This window comes from Quercus suber, unplaced genomic scaffold (genome assembly GCF_002906115.3).
Source record: "Quercus suber isolate HL8 unplaced genomic scaffold, Cork oak 2.0 scaffold_944, whole genome shotgun sequence".
Classification (NCBI taxonomy): Eukaryota; Viridiplantae; Streptophyta; class Magnoliopsida; order Fagales; family Fagaceae; genus Quercus; species Quercus suber.
The window spans coordinates 157,495-175,676 of NW_027070365.1; the positions used below are offsets into that span (position 1 = coordinate 157,495).

The 18,182-nt window shown below is 33.8% G+C and overlaps 2 protein-coding genes across 5 annotated transcripts; both read left to right on the top strand.

Annotated features, from left to right (window-relative positions):
• The first annotated feature begins 6,729 nt into the window (after positions 1-6,729).
• Positions 6,730-14,885, top strand: LOC112028973 (nudix hydrolase 7). 4 transcript variants are annotated; one of them, XM_024061661.2, is made up of 10 exons: positions 6,730-6,835; positions 6,923-7,040; positions 11,673-11,890; positions 12,007-12,072; positions 12,343-12,480; positions 13,059-13,136; positions 13,225-13,275; positions 13,386-13,420; positions 13,691-13,799; positions 14,433-14,885. In XM_024061661.2, the coding sequence occupies exons 3-10, from the start codon at positions 11,702-11,704 to the stop codon at positions 14,640-14,642; spliced, it is 876 nt and encodes a 291-aa protein (XP_023917429.2). In that variant the 5' UTR covers positions 6,730-6,835; positions 6,923-7,040; positions 11,673-11,701; the 3' UTR covers positions 14,643-14,885. The 4 variants fall into 4 exon arrangements, with proteins under 4 accessions (XP_023917429.2, XP_023917428.2, XP_065624540.1 ...); XM_024061660.2 differs by lacking the exon at positions 6,730-6,835 and having other exon boundaries at positions 6,842-7,040; XM_065768468.1 differs by lacking the exons at positions 6,730-6,835; positions 6,923-7,040 and adding an exon at positions 9,618-11,524.
• A 2,055-nt stretch (positions 14,886-16,940) lies between these two features.
• LOC111988862 (MDIS1-interacting receptor like kinase 2-like) lies at positions 16,941-17,888 on the top strand. The gene is made up of 2 exons (XM_024020671.2): positions 16,941-17,309; positions 17,547-17,888. The coding sequence occupies exons 1-2, from the start codon at positions 16,941-16,943 to the stop codon at positions 17,886-17,888; spliced, it is 711 nt and encodes a 236-aa protein (XP_023876439.2).
• The last annotated feature ends 294 nt before the right edge of the window (positions 17,889-18,182 follow it).

Here is an 18,182-nt window from a genome sequence, read left to right on the forward strand (position 1 = left end):
GAGTGGAGAGCAAGTTATTTCCATGTAGGCTTATGCTGAAGAATACACAAAGGTCTGTAGGGCCCAACACATCCGGTTGTGGTTCACGCAAACTCATCCCTTTGCCTAGGTGTTATTCTTTGGTCGTGCTGTGCATCTTACCCAACCGTCGGCTCTTAAGTGCTCGCCACCAGTTAGGATCATTTGCTGAGTACTCGACGAATCCCATGAAGTTGACAGATCTCCATAAGGCTGATGAGTCTTGTGGGGGAGGGGTAGGGCCTATCCTGAAAAGCTATCAGGCGAGGATCCTTCATCATTTAGAAGAAAACAATCATGCCGAAAATACCTTTAAGGAAAGAGGCAATCGCAAGGGAGTGCTGTGTGAGGGATAGTACTTGACTATTGACGGTCATGTGTTTTGTAGATGCTACTTTGGCTAGGCGATCCGCCTGCTCATTCTCTTCCATCGGGATTTGCATGAATTTTGCTGTGAAATTTTGATCCATCCACCTTTTGACAAGACTAAGGTACTTTTTCATCTATTCCCCTTTGCCTTGTAATTCCCATTAACATGTCCAACGATGACTTGTGAATTTCTATGGATGACTACTAACAAAGCCCCTATTGCTCTAGCTAAGTCAAGGCTTGTCAATAAAGCTTTGTAATCAACTTCATTGTTGTTTATCAGGAATTGAAGGCAAACCACACACTTTATCTCATCCCCTTGTGGGGATTGCAAGACTACTCCGACCCTGCCAACATGTCAATTGGACGATCCGTTAGTCCGAACTACCCATGGTACTACCCCTCAGGCTTCGTCCTTCATTGTGAACTCTGCAACGAAGTCAGCCAATGCCTGGGCTTTGATCGCGACCCTTGGTCGGTACTATACATTGAACTCACTTAGTTCAATAGCCCATAGAACTAATCATCCAATTGCCTCCGAATAGTTCATTGACTTCCTTAGAGGTTTGTCCATCATGACTACTATCATGTGTGCTTGAAAATATAGCCTAAGTTTGCGGGCAATTGTGCTCAGTGCAAAGGCCAGCTTCTCCATGGGAGGATACCTTTCTTCCTTTCCTCTAAGCGCTCGACTAGTGTAGTAAACGAGTAATTTCATGTGGTCCTTTTCTCAAGTAAGAGTTGAGCTAACAACCGTAGGGGATACAGTAAGGTAAAGTGAGAGCTCTTCATTAGGTTGGGACGGATTAAGCAGAGGTGGGGATGCTAGGTATGTCTTCAATTCTTCAAAGGCCTTCTGACATTCGTCGGTCCATTTAAAGGCTTTCTTTAGCATTTTGAAGAATGGTAAATACTTATCCATCGTTTTAAAGACAAACCAATTGAGGGCGGCAACCCTCTTGTTTAAACTTTACACTTCTTTAATGTTCTTTGAGGGTATTATCTCCAATATGACCTTAATTTTGTTTGGGTTGGCCTCGATGCCACTTTGGGACACCATAAAGTTGAGAAATTTTCCCAACGACACATCAAACACACACTTGCTGGGGTTAAGCCTCATGTCATAGAGGCGGGGGGTCTCAAATGTCTCCCAAAGGTCGCCCAGGTGATGATCTTCGCTCTTACTTTTCACAACATGTCATCAACTTATACTTCCACGTTTCACCTAATCTGTGAGAAAACATCTTGTTCATAAGCCTTTGATATGTTGCTCCCGCATTCTTCAGCCCAAATGGCATGATTTTGTAATAGTAAAGTCCTTGGCTCATAATGAACGAAGTCTTCTCTTAATTAGGTTCGTCCAACCTAATCTAGTTGTAGCTAGAGAAAGCATCCATGAAGCTCAATAGTTGGTGTCTAGCCATTGAGCCCATGAGAAGGTCAATCCGTGGGAGTGGGTAACTGTCCTTTAGGTAGGCTTTGTTTAGGTTAGTGAAGTTGACGCATATCTTCCATTTGTCATTTGCCTTTTTAACCATTATCATGTTGGCCAACCAATTAGGATAATATACCTCTCTGATGAAATCCACTTCTAGCAGCTTGCGAACTTCTTCAGCTATGACTTTATCCCTTTCTTGGGAAAAGACCATCTTCTTCTGTCGAAAAGGAGGAAATGATGGGGAGATGTTGAGCTGATGGACCATAACGCTAGGGTTAATCCCTGGCATGTCCTCGTGACTCCAAGCAAAGACAACTTGGCTATTCTTTAGGAAGATGGTGAGCTCTCTACGGATCAAAAGGCTAGCATGTGCACCAATACGGGTGATTCGATCTAGGCAGTTATCATTTAGGGAGATTTCTTCTAGTGCCTTTATTGGCTCCATGGTGACCCATCATTCTTCAATATTTAACACCTGCAAATGATCATCCATTTCCAACATAGCTATGTAGCACTTGTGAGCCACCATTTGGTCTCCACGTGCTTCTCCTATGTTGTACTCTATCGAGAATTTCACTAGTAAGTGATGCGTAGAGGTGGCTGCTCTCCATACGTTGAGTGTAGGCTGCCCGATGATGGCATTATAGGCAAAAGAGCGGTCAGCAACCAAGAAGGTGATCTCCCTGGTGAGTTGTTGAGAATAAGTGCCAATGGATATTGGTAGGGTGATGGTCCTAATGGGGAAGACTTTAGTGCCCCTAAACCCTATAAGTGGCGTGTTTGATGGTAAAAGTCATTCCTTGTCGATTCTTATTTGCTGAAAGGATGGGTAATAGAAGATATTAGCTAAGCTCCCACTGTCTACTAAGACCCGTCGAGTATTGAAGTCGGCTATCGACAGGCTAATGACTAAGGCATTGTCATAAGAGTGGTGGAGTCAACGGGCATCTGTCTTCTGTGAAGCCGATGGTTGGTTCACCGATTCTTGCCAGCTTAGGCAAATGCCCAGTGATCTGCACACTTTGCACCATTCATAAGTAGGTCTTTCTTGCTTTCTTGGAAGAACCAGCCATGGTGCTTCCTCCCACGATTACTCATATCTTTTTGATGGGAGCTTTTGGCCGCTCTTCAACTTGTTGGTTAGGTTATGGATCCTTTAGTAGATTATTGTCTCCCTTTCTCCCGACGAATCTTTGCAATTTCCTTACTTAATTAGGGCTTCTACCTTGTTGTTTCAAGTCATAACATTCAAAAGTGTCATGCTTATGGTTCTAATGGAAGTGGCAATACCTGTTCCTTGGCCTCTTATTCAGGTTACCCTTTAATTTGTTTAGACATGCCAATGCTGGGTCATTCCTTATCCGTATAAAAATTTGATCAACCGTTGTATTAAGTGGGGTGCAATTAGCCATCTTGCTGGGCGGGTGCAAATGTTATGCTCATGGTCCCGATGGAAGCGGCAATACTAGTTCCTTAGCCTTTATTTTAGGTTACCCTTTTATTTGTTTGGCCATGCCAATNTCTGAATCATGTAACTCTTTGTCTTAGAAGTGGTGATATGGCTAATCACTAGTCTCTATAGACAACGCCAACTAATGATGCACAAAATCATTAGTGAGCTATTGTCCACACACACGCCAATTATGGCGTACTAAAAAGAACAAAGAGAAACTAAGTTATCTAAGAGACTCAATAGTGTGAGAGTAGGAATTTTCGATACCTTAGGTATGAGAAGGCTGGTGTTTTTATTGGTGGAGGGTTAACTAAGAACCCATGAATGTAGGGTTTTCCTTGTGGAGGATACGAAGTTATGCTCTAGATCTCAGGGCCTTACTTCCCATATTGGGAAGGCACAAACATGGAATAGGGTCCTAGGGCATGGAGAGCAAGTTATTTCCATGTATGAACTTATGCGTGAAGAATACACAAAGGCTTGTGGGGCTGTTTCATATATTAATTTATTAATCATATTACATGCACACGTACAAATTCATACATATATACACAAGTATTGTACACATATTTTAGTATTTGGAATTTTCGTGTATATTTAGAACTAATGCCCTCTCCCCTTAAATTAGATTTTTTAACTTATTATTATTATTACTATTATTATAATGGTACACAGTACAATTTTATTCCACCTTCTAACTTTGTATACGATAAATATTAAATTTCTAGAATAAGGTTGCGTTTGATATTGGCTAAAAAATGTAACTTTTTTTATTATTTAGTTTAATTTTTGTTACTATTCATAAGTTTCATTGCACTTTTTGGTATTATTAATGAGTCCTATTGTACTATTTCAACTAACTTTTAGCTTTGTCTATAGTACTAGCTTTCAACAAAAATTTTTCAATTCCACCTAAATAAATTGTTCCCAAATGGACCTTAAATTGGTTTTGTTGTGATTTTACGAAAAAGTAAAAGAAATCCACATTTTTTTTCTTTACATTGCATTTAAGAAATCCACAAGATATTTAAATTTTCTTTTACACTTTATTTTTACAAGTTGTGATTAATGGACAAGCCTTGTCTTACATCATTTGTTTTAGCCTTGTCATACATCTTTCATGCTCCAACAACACTTCCATATCATGTGGTAATAAATTATGGGTAATTATACAGTACTTTTTTTTTTTTTTTTACAAGATAGAATTCTACTCTAACCTAATTTAAGTGTATATGTGTGTGAAACTCCCTCTTGGAGACATGAACCTCGGCCCTTACCCTCCACACCCCATAAGCACTTATACTTGTGGAGTGACCATTGCACCAAGGGTGTACGGTGGTAATTATACAATACTCTCGGAATAACATAAATGCATGTTCCTCTCTCTCACATAATTATGGATTCTACTAATTAAATTTATGATGGGACCCACAATTAATGTGAGAGGAGGAGTGCGTATTTATTGTTCTCTCGGAGTATACAATAATTTTTCTTCTGTAATGGCTCATCTTTTCTCCAAAATTATTTTATGTCCTTATTAAGTAAAATTTTAATTAATTTTCTTTTATTTAGGGAAAAAAAAAATCAAATTCATATTTCTCATTCACATTTGACTTCATACAATTTTTTTTTACCAAGTTTGTCTACATCTCCCACTGAAAAAATTAACATGGTCAACTATTATAATGTATGTTCTTTATATTTTTAACACATAAGTCAAATTTCATGTCAATTAGATATAATTTACTATTTAATCTATAAACTAATTTTATGCATAATTTTAGACTATAAAATTTTGAAATTTAAATATTTGATTGATGACATAATTATTGATCTTTTATTTTTTAAAATTTTACAAATATGGATGATATAAAAAGAAAATGTAATATAATAGTTGTGGGGGAAAAGGGCCCAGCCCAACATAATGGGCCGAAAGCCCATAGGAGAGCTATTTTGCGACTGAGAAGGAGATGGAAAAGGCAGAGCCCATCTAGAAGTGGGACCCTCAGAAGGAAGAATTATTACAATCTGAAGAGGATATCTCCTGTCCGAAGAGGTTGTAATCCTCTGACGCAAATATTATAAATCAATTGAGTGTGTGAAAGGCCAAAATGACCTTCCAAGGACTCCACCTGATCAAGATAAGCTCTGAGTATGCTGGGAAACGATAAGGATGGAGAAATATCTAAGGGGAAAGCTGCTACCACCGTATTTAATACTTTGCAGCAACTTTTCTGACCGCATTTATGTGGAGAAGACCCCTGAACAGTGCATCCTAACCTACCGCCACTCACACAGAGCTAAAAGAAGATGCTTGACGTGACGTACTCAAACAAACTCATGGATGAGGAACAAGTGGATGATAGAGATGAGGAGAAGGGTGGCTATATAAAGGAAGGAGGCTTCTAACGAGAAAAGGGGGGAAAAAGAAGAACAAAAAAGAGAAAGAGAGAACTTGACTGTAACCCTAAGACCTTTGTTCATCAGATAAACAATAATATAGCTATTCAGATTTTCAGGTTTTACGTGTAAATTCATGTTGGCTTGTGTTTGAAAGTTGTGATTCGTTATTGTCAATCCAATACTTAGCCTAGCTCTTTCACCCATACTCTACAAATTTATTGTTTGGGCTTGGGTCACAAATCCTAACCCTACAATAGTAGATTTGCCAAAGTTCATATCTAATGAAAAAATATTAAGTAGAGTTATAACTTTAGACTACAACCAAGTTTGTAGCCAAACTTTTCATTCGTTGAAAAAGTATTTTATATTAAATAATATTACATAATTTATGCCAAAACTTAATAAATAAAAAATATGAGTATAAAAATAACTATTTATTAATATATGTATTTCATTTATTAAAAAAATATTTATTTTTTTATTAACGTGTCTCACTCACATTTATTGAATATTGATATTCCTGACGTGAATTGATACAACAGATGCAGTTATGTCCTCTCACGCAACTCTGTTCTTCTCTGACTCTTCGTTTTACCTTTGAAATAGTCAAAATGAAACTCAAACTTTTTGTTCCCCTTCCCAGTCTCCAAAGCTTAAGGTTAAACATAGAAGAAATGGTCAATTCAATCACAAAATTATTTTATTAAATTCATCTTTAATTCATAACAAAATTAAATATAAAATTATTTTTTAGAAAGAAATTAAATATAAACCTAAGTCAACCAGGGCTTGACAAGTTAAATTCTTAGAGGTTTATCTATTAATTTTAGAATGTTTTACTATTTACCAGAAGAACAATATATAAGAAGTTACAATAATTTATATTTTAATTAAAATGGTAATGCCACGGGAATCCAATATATATATATATATATATATGTGTATATATTTATTTATTTATATAATGAGATGCATGTGAGGTGTCAGGTAAATGAAGAAGACGTGTGTTGACCAAAAAGAAAAAAAGAAGACGTGCCAATAATATTCTTGACTTTCTTCTTGGAACTTGTAGTGCAAACCGCTGGCCTTTTCCATTCAAAGTCTGCAGGCAGGGAAATTGTCCTCTGGGTTCTGAGTTATATAATCAGCTACTGGTAGATGCCTTTCTGATTCAGATTTTGGTTTGAAGCTTTGGAAGTTAAAAGCTGTACGATTACAATTCTTTTCTTTTACTTATGCAGAGGTCAAGAGTCTCAACCATCAATTTGTTGTATTTATATCTTTCAACAAACAAGAAGACCCTTCAAGCTTCTTCATTTGCAGCAGCATCCCCTCCACTTCCAAAGAGGCCTTTTCTTGGTATGTCATATTATCTTCCTTGTCCTTAAAATACAGTGTCTTTATACTGTTGCATTCATGGTTGGGTTGGGTGGTATAGAAAATACTACTCAAGCTACGAATTTAAAAAAAAGAAAAAAAAATATTTACGACAATGAGAGGAAATGATTCGTAATTCGAACCAGTTCTCCTTAAAATGAGAACTCGTGCCCAGTTAGAGTTTGGTCATAGTTTGAGACTTTGAGCCTTCAAGGCTTGACATTTAACACTAAAGAATATAATATAATCAATAGAAGTAAATATTGATCTCGTTATTGTTTCTATGTTTGAAAGGAAATTAATGCAATAGAAAGTAAGTTCGTCTGGAGTTGGATGGAAAGTAATGGAAATATCTTTATAAAAACATATTACGCCATTTCTATTCATATCTATAATCTATATAAAAATTCTAAATAATTAGCGGTTTTGTTGAGTTAATTGAATGAGTAATTCTTAATTATTTCCTGAACAAAGAGAATGATATTCTTTCATCAGTAAAATTCATTCATTAAATTGATAATGAAGCTCACCATAAATATGAGATTAAAAAAATATCATTTTTCAGTATTGTAGAAGTACCTACAAATTTTCTTAATTGGATAGCTGTTTTGTGGAGCAAGGCAGTTTTGTCGAGAAACTAAAATCAAGTTAGGCTGTTTTTGTAATGTTTTTGTCATGTTATGAACACCCAGTAGTTGTTTTGGTTAGGATTGGTAAGAATATTATTTTGTCTTCTGATAAAATTAAGCTTTACAAAACATGTTAGGAGTATTTGGTCTTTTCAGTTGTTTTGTAAGGTTAGCTAGAATGCACTAGTTATGTAATATATTATAAATTTGTTTTAAAATATTATTATTATTTGCGTATATATTCTAATAAATATTACGGTTTAATTTAAAAAAAAATTTATAAAGTCAGCTACAATAAATTTGAAAGAGACGCAACAAACTACCTCTTCGTCTCATATAAAGTTTTTCTTTAACTACACGCATTCCTTTACTGGTGGGAAATCCTACAACTTATCTTCAAATATATATATATATATATATATCCACTTGTTAATTTTTTATTTATTTATTTCTCTCTCTCTCTAATAGCTGTTTTGTGGAGCAAGGCAGTTTTGTCGAGAAACTAAAATCAAGTTAGGCTGTTTTTGTAATGTTTTTGTCATGTTATGAACACCCAGTAGTTGTTTTGGTTAGGATTGGTAAGAATATTATTTTGTCTTCTGATAAAATTAAGCTTTACAAAACATGTTAGGAGTATTTGGTCTTTTCAGTTGTTTTGTAAGGTTAGCTAGAATGCACTAGTTATGTAATATATTATAAATTTGTTTTAAAATATTATTATTATTTGCGTATATATTCTAATAAATATTACGGTTTAATTTAAAAAAAAATTTATAAAGTCAGCTACAATAAATTTGAAAGAGACGCAACAAACTACCTCTTCGTCTCATATAAAGTTTTTCTTTAACTACACGCATTCCTTTACTGGTGGGAAATCCTACAACTTATCTTCAAATATATATATATATATATATATCCACTTGTTAATTTTTTATTTATTTATTTCTCTCTCTCTCTCTCAAAGTTTGATGCAAATAACTGAAATAAGGAATTTTTATTCTACATCTTTGAACTATATATACTCATTAAATTAGGGTCATTGAATAGAAAAAGTCATATATTATGTAATATGTTAAAGTGAATGTTGAGAGAAAATTTAATTTAAAATATAAATTATATATATATATATATTTTGAAATCAAATTAGATTTTAATTGAACTTCAATTTTGTGCCAAGTTTCATTTGAATTGTCATATATTGATGCGATGTGTCGTTATAATTGCCTAATAATTTCATGTTAAGAGTACTTTTAATAATACTCTAATTTTGTTTTAATTATATTCACATACAAAATCATTCATCTAAACCTAAAAATAGAAAGGTTTAATTCAAATTTTTTTAATCTTTTATATAATAATATAAATATATATAGTCTGTTACTAGATAGAAACTTTTGTGTATATATTTGTGGTTGTTTTTAATTATATTTGTGCATATGCACGTATAAACTAGTTCTTAATGAAACTGAGAAAATTTTTTTTGTTTGTGGGGGGTGGGGGCGGGGGGGATGAGTTTATAAAAATATTCTTTTCTTTTCATTCAATTTTATTCTATTCTCTCCATCAAAAAAGTTGAGCCAACACATTTGCTAAGGTTGGATAGCTGTAAAAAGCTGTATATACACTAAAAAACTAAAAGAAAGAGAAGCTAATAATCTAAACTCACCTTGGATGGAACATTTCATAATATTTAATTCAAATCCTATTTATTTAACACTCTAAGACCGTCTAAATCATTTTTGCTAATGGGGCATAAGGGGTATTTGCTTTCACCCACCATTTTATTCTTTGTCAAAATGGGGTGTTTATTTTCAAGATTTGGTAATATTCTTTGAGTCATGTTTCTGATAAGTTGTTACTGTTGGATGTGTTAAAATCAAGCACCGCCTCTCTCTCATTCTCTAGAAAATTCTCTTGCATTCCGGAAATTTCTCCATGACACTCTTTCCAAATTTCTCTATGAGATATATCTAGAGACTTCTATATAGAAGTAAAACTCAGCCACAAATTGTTGTAATAGCCTAGAGGCTGTCATGGGCTAGATATTAAAATAATAATAAAATAAAACCTAGAACTACTAGAATTCTATTGTGGCAGAAATTAGACGAAGCTAGAAGCTGCAATGTCGGTTACTTAACTGACCTTATGCTTGTATAAATAGGAACCTCTAGTTCCTACTTGTGGTGTAAGAAGTGTGAGAGACTTGTTAAGTAGAGTGCAAGACTAGTATGAGGTGTGAGAGACGTGTAAGGTGAAGTGTGTGAGGTGCAGAATTGGATCGGGAAATTTACACGGAGCAGCCAAAGGGATTTGAGAGCAAAGCCCAACCAGATTATATCTGTAAGTTACGAAGAGCACTTTACGGGTTAAAACAAGCACCAAGGGCATGGTTGGTACAGTAAGATTGCAGAATTCTTAATTCAAAGTGGTTATTCAGTAGCTCCAGCAGATTCAAGTTTGTTTGTTAAATTACAAGGAAGCAAATTAGTAGTTGTCCTTGTATATGTTGATGATTTGATCATCACTGGAGATGACGAAGATGAAATTCGTCAAACAAGAGAAAATTTAGCAGTCCGCTTCCAAATGAAGGAGCTTGGAGAGCTTAAGCACTTTCTTGGACTTGAAGTTGATCGAGTTAAGGATGGCTTATTCTTGTGTCAACACAAGTATGCAAAGGACTTACTTCAAAATTTCGGGATGCTCAATTGCAAACCAATCGCTAAACCTGTGGAGGTCAATGCTAAGCTCTATGCACAAGAAGGCAAAGAACCAGAAGACCCAACCATGTATCGACAATTAGTAGGTAGTTTAATCTACCTAACATTGACGCGGCCAGATATTTCATATGCAGTTGGAGTGGCAAGCCGATACATGCAAAATCCAAGGAAGCCTCACTTGGAAGCAGTTTGCTGCATATTAAGGTATGTAAAAGGGACGAACATACCTTAATATGCAAGAACCAAGCATGTGGAGGTGCATTATCACTTTGTAAGAGAAAAGGTATTACAAGGAGAGATAGAAATGTGCCAGACTAAGACAGAGGACTAAGTTGCAGATATATTCTCTAAAGGACTTAACACAACAAAGTTTGCAGACTTTAGAAAGCAACTTGGTATGACGACAATGTCGAAATTGAGAGAGAGTCAGTCTTGAGGGGGAGTGTTAAAATCAAGCACCGCCTCTCTCTCATTCTCTAGAAAATTCTCTTGCATTCCGGAAATTTCTTGCTCTTTCCGGATTTCTCTATGAGATATCTCTAGAGACTTTTATGTAGAAGTAAGACTCAGCCACAAATTGTTGTAATAGTCTAGAGGCTGTCATGGGCTAGATATTATAATAATAATAAATAAAGCCTAGAAGTACTAGAACTCTATTGTGGCAGAAATTAGATGAAGCTAGAAGCTTCAATGTCGGTTACTTAACCGACCTTATGCTTATATAAATAGCAACCTCTGGTTCCTACTTGTGGTGTATGAAGTGTGAGAGACTTGTTAAGTAGAGTGCGAGACTAGTATGAGGTGTGAGAGACGTGTAAGGTGAAGTGTGTGAGGTGAAGAGAAGTCAAGTGTTCGGTGAAGTAAATTAAAGAGAAGTGAAGCAAAGTCAACAAAGGAGAGCTATAGTGTCGCTAGGTGTGCATGTGTATTTGGTGAAGTGAGTGCATGTGATAGTGCCGTGTGTGTATTGATGCAATAATAGTGCTTGTAAAGTGTTGTAATTGTAAAGTTTTGTAATTCAAAGAGTCAACATTCCAATTGGTTACCCAAAAGGCAAAAGGGGTTTTCCATGACTGCTAAGGCTTGAGGGGATTTTCTTTTTCAGGTGCTCAATAAGGGAGTTAAGTTTTAAATAAAAGTTATCTTGTTCAGTCTATTGTTCAACAATCTAATGTCAGAGTTTCCGGTAACTCAACAGGATGAAGTCTTAAACTGAACTCAATGCATGACTTTCTTTCTTTCTTTCTTTTTCTTTTTGATTTGTTCAGGTAATATATTTTCACTCTTGATCAAAAACATGTCGACTTCGACAAGCTCCATGTCAGTAGAAAAGCAATTCATGCCTGAAAATAGAGTTCAACAAGTTGAGCTACTAAATTCAGTTAATGATTTACATGGAGGAGTTGTCGTGAACATTGAGCAGCCTATGGACTCTAAGGTCTTTTCACCTTTGCTTAGAGCTTCAATATCACAATGGAGGCAACAGGTATATATAGTGTTTTATAATCTTATCAGTTTATCCCCTCACGTCCAATTAATCCATTTGATGTAGAAATTTCAGCTACCTCCTATTATGTTATAAACTTGGGATGTAATTTGCAGGGCAAGAGAGGTGTCTGGATTAAATTGCCTATCGAACATGCAAATCTTGTTGAAGCTGCAGTTAAGGTAAGCACAGTTTTCCAATGTAGATTATACACTGGGTTAGCCCAGGAACTTATTTTGAATGTAGAACTAATTATATTCTTGCATAATATAAATTAAAATGAAGCTGATTAGGTCAATGACAAATATAACCTGTTTATTTGCATAATTTTCATGTCCACTACTACGAGAGTGGGCGCTTTCTGTACAAACAAATTGAAACTCTCGTACCTTTTCATTTACCATTGACAATAGGTATATAATTTTTAATAATCTTGCTTGCTCATTTTACAGGAAGGATTTAGGTATCACCATGCTGAACCAGATTACTTAATGCTTGTATGTTGGCTTCCTGAAACCACTGATACTATTCCTCAAAATGCTTCACATCGAATAGGTGTTGGTGCTTTTGTCATGAACAATCAAAGAGAGGTATTTTTTTAAAAATTAATTTCTGGCTTTCCCTTTTCCCTTACCATGACATCAAAAAGAAGCAATGATTTGGGAATTCCAGTTTTGCTCTTGCTTTTCCAACAGTTTTCATATGTGTATATATATATATATATATAATTTGAAAAATCAAAAGTAATAATGTTAATGGTTATTAGAAAAGAACCCACTACATAATCAAATGATTAAAATTTACTTATCATGACTTGAGGAAATGGCTAACCGCATCTATGGTATACTCCAAAAGGTTTAATTAAGTTAATATTAGAACTATTCGTAATCATTATAGCCCGTATCAACTTAGTACATGCCTGATGTAGGACTCAACAGATGTTCCCAAAACACACTTATATCCAATCCAAAGAACTCGGTGTATCACATTATTCATGTTTGAACTTCTTATAATTTATAAGTTGCTTTGTTTATACTCTATATATGCAAAACAACTTGCTCTGGTGTCTTTGACTTACCAATTCCAATACTTAAATACCAGAAATTGAGTGACAGTTCTGTAATGGGTTAATATATCTGACTACTTAAATCAAATTATCTTATGGTAGGTGCTTGTAGTTCAGGAGAATAGTGGCAAATTCAAAGGAACAGGCGTATGGAAGCTTCCTACCGGGGTTGTTAATGAAGTAAGTACACCCTGAGTGCAATTCTTTACATATTCTTTAGAAACTTTTAGAAAATGTTTCAGTCTGTATTGAAATTTTCCATACGCAGGGTGAGGACCTTTGTACATCTGTAATTAGGGAAGTGAAAGAAGAGACAGGAGTAAGTGATAAAAACACAATTTGCGGACTAAAATGAGTATGATATTTACATATGTGTAGGTTTAAACATGAAACAGTAAATCTAAGACTTCTGCTTTTATTTTGTTTCAGGTTGAGACAGAATTTGTTGAAGTTTTAGCATTCAGGTTAGAAAATTGCCTATTACTATCTAATTCACCTGCATTTGAAGATATTATTTTTTAGATGTATGAATAGTCTTCCCTGTTAAAGCAAGTCTACTGATATTGCATTCTGAAAAATTTATTGGAACTTGTTGCACTAAAAGTTAATGTTATTATATGTTTTGCAAAAAGTTAATGTTATTATATTAATTGTTTTTAATAAAACTGTATGTTCCCTAATCTAATTTTTTAAGTTTTGGCTTCAATCTAATATCTCTCTCACACACAATACAGGCAAAGCCACAAGTCATTCTTTGGCAAATCAGATTTGCTTTTTATTTGCATGTTACAACCACGTACCTTTGACATTGAGAAGCAGGATTTAGAGATTGAAGCAGCACAGGTACTTTTTGATAGCAATAGTACTTCAAAGACTGTTTTGCTTGGCATCAACTTAAATTAGAGATTTGAGTATAAAATTGCATTAGTTTTGTTAGGCAAAACGATGTTGGACAAGTTACATTGTGGAAATAGGCACTCAGAATAATATATTCTTTTCCAGCATATAGTGTAGTCAAGTTATATAAGTCCTATAGGGAACTTTTTAATTGTGCTTATTCTTAATTCAAGATATTTTCTTTACTCTATTTATTTATGGCTTAGACTAGTATGAACTATTTTACATCCCCCATTCTTGAAACCCTCCTCTCATCATGTATCATTGAGGCAATTTTCCTTTTCAATTTAAACTTGAAACACATTTAGAGCCAATGTAAAACTATAAAAGATGAAAATACCTACTTTTCTTGACTATTTGGTGGTGGAAGATATTACCTTGTCTTGTCTATCAGCTTTATTGTGCTTTTGATTTAGTAGGAATAAAGTGGCTTATCTCCAATTTTCCTGTTTTGATTTGGAATGGCATAACTTAATATTGAAGAAATGGAAGTTAAAGAAAGTTTAACTCCTATTAGGCCTTCTATAATTACTGAACTATTGCAAAATGGTTTTCTTATGTTCTTTTTCCATTCTTTAGTGGATGCCGATTGAAGACTATGCAGCCCAACCTTTTATCCAAAAACAAGAGCTCTTCAATTTTGTTGCCAAAATATGCTTATCAAAGTCAGATAGGAATTATGTTGGTTTTTCTCCTCTGGCTACAACTACAGCCTCTGGCAAAACAAGTTACCTCTACTTCAACAATCAGAATATGAAACACCTTGTAACTTCTGATAATCAGCAGTAGAAATTCTGATGTGATGTGTACAAAAACACCATATAATATTTGCATGAGTTGTGACAATTACAACCCTAAGATAGAAACCCTTGACATACTGTATAGGATGCCATATACTGTGACAATTACATTTATTTGTAGTCTTATACCACAAAAAATAATTTTCTTAACATCACAGTGAGTCAACAAAGATGTAATTTGAAATATATTTATGCAAAGTGTGTTAAAAAAGATTCAATTTATGTTTGTTTATGCCCTCTATCAATGTACAGTACAAAATACATCCAATTTTATGCCACTAAAAAAAAATATTGTATCATTTTTTTAAGTACTCTATTTGACACATTGACAAGAAAACTAATAGGACTAGATGGAGGGACTAATTGCACTCTTTATTATTATTATTATTTTTTAATATATATATATATATATATTTTTTTTTTTTAAGATTAAAAACGCTTATTTGAAACATGATAAGTTAGATAGGAATTATGTTGGTTTTTCTCCTCTGGCTACAACTACAGCCTCTGGCAAAACAAGTTACCTCTACTTCAACAATCAGAATATGAAACACCTTGTAACTTCTGATAATCAGCAGTAGAAATTCTGATGTGATGTGTACAAAAACACCATATAATATTTGCATGAGTTGTGACAATTACAACCCTAAGATAGAAACCCTTGACATACTGTATAGGATGCCATATACTGTGACAATTACATTTATTTGTAGTCTTATACCACAAAAAATAATTTTCTTAACATCACAGTGAGTCAACAAAGATGTAATTTGAAATATATTTATGCAAAGTGTGTTAATAAAGATTCAATTTATGTTTGTTTATGCCCTCTATCAATGTACAGTACAAAATACATCCAATTTTATGCCACTAAAAAAAATATTGTATCATTTTTTTAAGTACTCTATTTGACACATTGACAAGAAAACTAATAGGACTAGATGGAGGGACTAATTGCACTCTTTATTATTATTATTATTTTTTAATATATATATATATATATATTTTTTTTTTTTAAGATTAAAAACGCTTATTTGAAACATGATAAGTTAACTTAATATATAAACTTTAGGAACCAATTGTTGCCCTCTCTCCCTCTCGTCGCCCACCCCTCTCTCTCTTTTTCAATTAGATTACCTTTTAGGCATTGTTCTAAAAGGTAGACAATTTAATATTGCTAATACGTTGGTTTTAAAGTGTTAGCAATAGAGTTTTTGTTACACAGGGCTTTCACTAAAATCCATTTAGTGTTTTAAATATTTAACAAATAATAGTGAACAGTGTTTAGAAACTCTAAATTTAAAGCATGAATTGTAAATTATAGAGTTTTTATTTAAAAATCCATATTTCAACTTAAAAAAAAAAAAAAACACTATTATTAAAAAAGCTCCAAGAGTTTTACGGGGCTTAAAAACCATTTCACCTACTTTTACTAAACATCATTTTCTTTTCATTTTTCCTAAAAGCACTTTAGAGCTCTTAAAGCCCTGTTTTGCAAGCTATATCCTACACAATAGACTCAGCAATATTGGATTTACTACAAAAAAAATTGGGTCTATAGTGGTGTTCGTGAAATGCCACTAGAAGTCCTAAAAATGCCACCATAAGTCCTTTTGGGCTCTAGGGGTTTTATATAGCGGCGTTTTTGAATGTCTCTATTGTACAATGACAATAGATCTATAGTGGAGTTTATAAAGTGCTGCTTAAAACGCCACTATAAGCTACTATATACCCTTATATATATATATATATATATATTTTTTTTTTTAAGAGCAGCATTTCAAAATGCCACATAGCCAAAACCATCAAAAATTTTTTTTTTTTTATTACCAAAAATTAATTTTCGGTAATGATTTTTTTTTATTAATAAATTTGAAAGCATAAAATTTTGATTATCCCATTTCATAATTTTCAAAATTTCATATAAATTAAATAGATTTAAAATTTATGAAACATAAAATTAAATGCTCTAAAATTTTAAAAATCCATAAACAAATAAAAATAAAATAAAACAACAATAACAGATTTAAAAGACAAAAATTTAAAGAACTAGAAAAATCAAACACAAAGCATTGTTCCCTAGCAGCAAAGTAGTTGCCTTGAAGAAACTTCATCGCTTAGAAGTTGAGGATCCAAATTTTGAAGGGATTGGTCCAATGAAGTTGTTATGGTAATGTATACAAAGCATTGTCACCTAGCAACAAAGTAGTTGCCTTGAAGAAACTTCATTGCTTAGAATTTGAGGATCAATATTTGACGAGAGTTTCAAGAATAAGGTTAAAATGCTATGAAAAATCTACATCGAAACATTGTGAAGCTACATGGCTATTGTTTGCATAAACGATGCATGTTTTTGGTCTACGAGTTCATGGAAAAGGGAAGCCTATTTTGTGCCCTAAGCAATGATGTTGAGGCTGTGGAATTGGATTGGGCCAAGAGAGCAAACATCATCAAAGTCATAGCACATGCCTTATCTTACATGCATCATGAATGCATCCCGACAATTGATCATCGAGATATATGTAGCAACAATATTTTGTTGAATTTTGAGTTAGAGGCATTTGTTTCTGATTTTGGCATGACTAGACTTCTTGATTTGAATTCCTCCAATCAAACTTCAATTGATAGGACTTATGGTTATTTTGCTCTTGGTGAAGTATATATAATTTTAGTAATACTCCTAGCTATAATTTTCATAATACTCATGCTAGTTAATTAGAAACAATACTCTTATGATGGAAGTTTTCTGCACTTGCAAGTTTTGTCCAAATGTCCAGAAAGAAAAGTATAAAAAATATGATTAAAGATAAACAAAACATCTTGCATTTTTTCGTACCTACTTTTTGTCCAATATTTGTAGAATTGGCCTATACTATGAATGTGACTGAAAAAGAGTGATGTGTATAACTTTGGAGTGGTGGCATTAGAAATGTTAATGGGAAGACATCTAGGCAAACTCTTGACATCATTATCATCATCTCAAAGTGTGATGCCAAATGAAATATTAGACAAGCGTCTCCCACCTCTGAATCATTTGGTAGCACAAGATATTTCTCTTGTTGCTGCAATTTCATTTGCTTGCTTACGAACTAAGCTAAAGTCTAGGCTAACAGTGAAATGGGTGTCCCAACAATTTCTTTCTCACAAGAAACCAACAATGAACTCCTTACAAGCAGTTCCACTATGGCAGTTGAGGAACAAAGAAACTTACACGGTTGGAGAGAGTGAAACTTGATATGGAAGTGCTTCTTTTTCAGTTGAGAACTATACTGTTTGATGAACTCCTATGAAAAAAATGTTGTGTATTACAATAGAATTATCTTAAAATTCCTATTTGTAAGTTGTATTTGTTGTTCTTTATGATTATTAGCATGTTTTGGTTGTTCTAATAATCTTATCATATGTAATTGCAGAGGTTGCAAAGGCTTATCTATATGCTTGATGCCTGACTCGAAGAAATACTTGTCCGAGTTATTCCATAAGATTCAACAATAGTAAAGACAAAAATTTAATGAGTAAACATTTAAAA

Excerpts from the sequence above, each read along its gene's own strand:
- LOC112028973 (XM_024061660.2), top strand. The coding sequence starts at position 6,917 with ATGCAGAGGTCAAGAGTCTCAACCATCAATTTGTTGTATTTATATCTT. Across the intron at positions 13,276-13,385 it reads AAGTGAAAGAAGAGACAGGA|GTTGAGACAGAATTTGTTGA; the intron begins GTAAGTGATAAA and ends ATTTTGTTTCAG. Across the intron at positions 13,421-13,690 it reads GTTGAAGTTTTAGCATTCAG|GCAAAGCCACAAGTCATTCT; the intron begins GTTAGAAAATTG and ends CACACAATACAG.
- LOC111988862 (XM_024020671.2), top strand. The coding sequence starts at position 16,941 with ATGAAAAATCTACATCGAAACATTGTGAAGCTACATGGCTATTGTTTG. Across the intron at positions 17,310-17,546 it reads GTTATTTTGCTCTTGGTGAA|AGTGATGTGTATAACTTTGG; the intron begins GTATATATAATT and ends TGACTGAAAAAG.